Here is a 4909-nt window from a genome sequence, read left to right on the forward strand (position 1 = left end):
AAGAATATATAAAGAAGAGTTTCTTCATTAATTAGATAAAAAAATTAAAAAAAAAACTTCTTTTTATTTTTAAATGTGAAAATTATCGGCAATCTAATTTAGGTGCCCATAAAGAATTGAATTTGTTAGGTTATTTTTTTACTTTCTTTTAATTTATTAAAAACTTTTTGGCTGAAACTTCTAATAATTTAATAAGTTTTTATTACTGATTTTAAATTTATAAATCTTGTTGTTTTTATTTTTAGAAATAAAGTTGACAAAATTTATTTTTGTCATTAGGATTTGGACATAAGTCAATCAACTTTGTTTATACAAAAAAATTTGAAAGGTTTGCGTATTTTATTCATTTTTTTAAATCATTTAGCACTTTGTTTTATTAGAGAGTATAATAATTTTTTTTTAAAGAATATTCTTTTCATATTATTTGTTAATTAGCTAAATATATTATCGAATACCACAATTTTTTTTATTTTTAAGAAATTAAATCTTACTTTGTTTTTCGTTCATAATTCGGTCATTATTTAATTTAATTTAATTATTTATCTGAAATGATAAGGTCCCGCAGTGGACTGATCGTTAAGACACGGTTCCCTGCAGATCACCGAAGTCAAGCATCACTGGCTGCGGTCAGTGTGCGGGTGAGTGACCAATTGGATCAGTCTGCGTAGGGACTGAGGGTGTGCGGTACTGGTCCTCGTTAAACTGTTCTACCGTAAAGTGCTCGACTTCGCGTGCAGGTCGTCGAGCTACCGAAGCGGGGGTGCCATCCCATCTGCAGAGGATCAAAATTGTGATGGCATGTCTTTCAATCATCCTCAGGGATGTTTCCCAGACCGTCGTCAATAGCCCGTTGTGCAGCTCTAGTGTGACGTAAATGAACTATAATAGAACTATAATAACTGAAATGATAATAATAAAAAATAGTGTTTTAAAAGCGTTTTTTTTTCTAAAATTCATTTAGCACTTTGTTTTAAACATACAAATAATTTTTAACGTTTCATTTAGAAATTGAACATTACGATCGAACTTAATAATTATGTAATTATTTATGCATAATAGTACAAGAAAATATTAATTTGTAAAAAACGCTTTAAAAAAAGTTTTTAACACTTTGTTTTACGCGTATTGTGAATTTCTAAACAAACATTTCAATAAATATTTTAAGTAAGATTTGAACATTGTAGTCAATTTATTTAATCTTTCTTAAGCAAAACATATATATCTTCAAATTTATAAATAGATTTAAATCAAACTGAGTATGAAGTTTTGATAGAAATCTGTCTTTCTGCGCCTTACAAGTAAATGAAATTCAAAAATACTATATCGCGATACATCGATATATCGCGATGCATAACGATATATAATTTCTAATATAGCCCAGTCCTAGTCGTAAGTGATAATAATAACAATTTCATAAAAAATGGTTTTATACTTTATTGGTTAGATATTTATAAAATGTTTACCTGATTATAAAATGTTTTAGTTATTTTTCTAAAATAAAACGGAAATGTAGTAATTGTTCTTGTTTTTAGTGGAAATCAGCTAATATTGGCAGTTTATGTAACCCAAGATATTAATTGTTTTAAAAGCAGCAACTAATATTCATGTTACGTCTTGTTTTAAACTTCTTTTCTTATATAAACATGTCTGGCGTACAGCCTAGTAAAAATGTAAACATAACTAGATATTAAAGTTATGTGTTCCAAAATTTCTGTAGTATAAGTTATAGAGTGTTCTTAAAAACTAGTTTACATTTAATTTTCAATGCTTACATTAATTTGTATGAAAATTTTTGAGAAAATAAAAATTACATATAACATATTTTTATCAAATATTTTAATCAAAATTTTTCAATTTTATAACCGGGGACGCAAACCGACCGGGTACACGAGGTTCTCGCCGGGGACAATCCCTGGAAATCGGGGACGTCTGGTCACTCTATGATTGAGGCAGTGGAAATCGAAGAAATTTCTAGAGCTAATATTACCCTTCCAAATCCGGATACTTGGAAAGAAATGGAGTCAATGGGAATTAGATTGACATTTAGTAATGATGAATTGTTTGAAAATTGTGAAATTTCATTGTTAATTGGTCAGGATTTTTATTGATCTTTAACAAAACAAATTAAAAGATTGGATTCCTCGCTGGTTGTTATTGATACCAGTCTTGGTTGGTCTCTTCAGGGTAAATGTGATGAGCAAAGTGTTTGTACGTCTGTAAATTTGGTTATTAATGAAAATGAATTAATTTCGTTTGAATTAAGGAAATTTTGGGAGTTAGAAAATTTAGGAATATTTGATAAGGAGGTGCTTAGTGAGTTTGATAATTCAGTTAGTTTTGTAGATGGTAGATACCGTGTAAGCTTGCCTTGGAGATCAGGTATGAGAGAAGTTTTGAAAAATAATGAAAATATTGCTCGTAAGCGTTTTGAAAGGTTATGTTGTAGGTTTGGGATGGATCCAGAGTTGCATTGTGAATATAGGGATGTAATCGATGGTTACATTAAGGAAGGTATAGTTGAGCATACTTCATGTGATTCTTTGAGGGATAGTACGGGATTTTTTCTGCCCCATCATGCAGTGATACGCAATGACAAATCTACCAGTGGACTGCATATCGTATTTGATGGATCTAGTCATGAAGATGGGTATGCCTCGTTAAATCAAAGCTTATTTACTGGTCCAAACTTACATCCTGATATTCTGGAACTTCTACGTTTTAGGGAAAATTCTATAGCGTTTGCAGCTGATGTAAAATCTGCATTTCTTCAAATTGAACTTGATATTCCTGATAGAAACTTTACTCGGTTTTACTGGGCAGATAGCTTGAATGGTAATCCCTACATTTTGAATTTTGCCAGAGTTCTATTTGGCCTTAGGCCTAGTCCATACCTTCATGCAGCGACTTTGAAACAACATTTTAGAAAATACAAGGAACAGTTTTCAGAGATATTTGAGTTATTAAATAGCTCGGTTTACGTCGATGATCTAATTTTGGGACAAAATAATATTGAAGACGCTTTAAGTACTTCCAAGGAGTGCTTGCAAATATTTATGTTACACAAATGGACCACTAATTCGGAAAATCTTGCTTTGTTATGGAAACAAGAAAGTATTGAAACACGGCTCTCTAAAAACACGTTGGCTGATTCCAAACCTTCAATTAAAGTTTTGGGACTATCGTGGGATGCCGAAAATGATCTAATATATTTTGATCCGAAGGACCTTTTAAAATTTCTGTCCCGTAAAATAGAATCAAAAAGATCAATTTTGCGTGTAGTCGGACGAATCTTCGATCCTCTCGGTATACTAGGTCCATTCGTCATTAGATTGAAATGCCATCTGCAGGAACTGTGGTCTGCAGGACTTGATTGGGACTCGGATCTTCCCCCTGAGCTACACCGCACGTGGCAGAAGTGGCGTAGTGAGGCGGAGGACTTGACTTATATTAAGATACCACGTTATTATTTGGGTGAACCGAATAAAAAATTTATGAATTTGGAAATACATTGCTTTTCCGATGCAAGCAAAATAGCTTATGGAACAGTTCTTTATTTGCGCTTTGTTACTTCAGGTAATAGCATAGAAACTAGTTTTATTTGTTCGAAAAGTTGTGTAGCACCATTGAAATCGCTAACACTGCCACGATTAGAGTTGGCAGCAGCCCTATTATCAGCCAGGTCAGCCGAACAAGTATCGTATTGTCTTAAATTTGAAAGCAATATATATATTTGGACTGACTCACTTATTTCGTATTATTGGATACGTGGTGATTCTTCAACCTTTAAACCATATGCCAAAAATCGCGTTGAAGAAATTCAGACACTTTCTAATCCAAATCAATGGGGACATTGTCCAGGAAGGGACAACCCCGATGATATTATTTCACGAGGTACATCCGCTACCAAACTATTGCATAGTGATTTGTGGTGGCATGGGCCAGCATGGCTCATGCAACCACCAGATCAATGGCCAAACCTCCAACCCAATTTTGATTTGGACTTTAGTTCAAAGGAACTGGAACATCGCTCCAATATCCATGTGGCTATTACCAAGCAGAGAGAACCATTTGTCGACATTAATCGATTCAGCAGTTTAAAAAGACTTTTAAGGGTAACTGCTTGGGTGTTACGATTTATGAACAATGCTCGAAATATTAATAAATCTACAAACTCTTGTCTCACTGCGGATGAGATACAAAATGCAGAACAATTTTGGATAAAAAGTATTCAAAACGAATTTCATACAGAGGATATATCGACTTTAAAGGACAATAAGCAACTTCGAAATAATTCTGAAATAAAAACTTTAGTGCCATACTTAGATAAGGACAATATATTGCGAATTACCAGTCGATTAAATGAAGCAGATTTGTACTTGGGTGAAAAGCATCCAATAATTCTTCCTCGGCGTAGTAAATTCGCCGAGTTGCTTGTGATTAAGAAACATGAACGTATTGTGAACATTGTGGTGTATCGGCAACTCTGACTCAAATTCGAAAAAATTATTGGAAACCTAAATGTCGTCAGCTAGCAAAATCAATCATTCGGCTTTGTCTCATTTGTAAAAAATATAATGCCAAACCAGCTGACCAATTAAGTGGACAGCTGCCTCAGGACAGAATTTCTCAATCTCACCCTTTCCAAATTGTGGGAATCGACTTCGACCGTACTCTCAGAGATCGAATTAATTGTTAATAATCGACCTCTTACGTATGTCGAAAATAGTCCAGGAGAGCCTGAACCTCTCACTCCGGCTCATTTCCTCGAATTTGGATATGGACAATCAAAATATCCCCTCCATTTCATAGAGCTATTAGATTCTACTACTGCAAGGGATTCCTGCAGTAAAAGAAAAACATACCAATCTCTCCTTATTAAACAATTATGGAAAGAACAATATTTACTTCA

General features: G+C 33.4%; 1 protein-coding gene across 1 annotated transcript; it reads left to right on the plus strand.

The window, feature by feature from the left end:
- Positions 1 to 2381: 2381 nt before the first annotated feature.
- On the plus strand, positions 2382 to 4487 carry LOC107454506 (uncharacterized). The gene has a single exon (XM_087166983.1). It carries the CDS (start codon positions 2382 to 2384, stop codon positions 4485 to 4487), a length of 2106 nt encoding a protein of 701 aa, XP_087023109.1.
- The last annotated feature ends 422 nt before the right edge of the window (positions 4488 to 4909 follow it).

The sequence above is a fragment of the Parasteatoda tepidariorum genome, chromosome 6 (assembly GCF_982258835.1).
Source record: "Parasteatoda tepidariorum strain Cologne lab strain chromosome 6, Ptep-v5.0, whole genome shotgun sequence".
In the NCBI taxonomy this organism is placed as follows: Eukaryota; Metazoa; Arthropoda; class Arachnida; order Araneae; family Theridiidae; genus Parasteatoda; species Parasteatoda tepidariorum.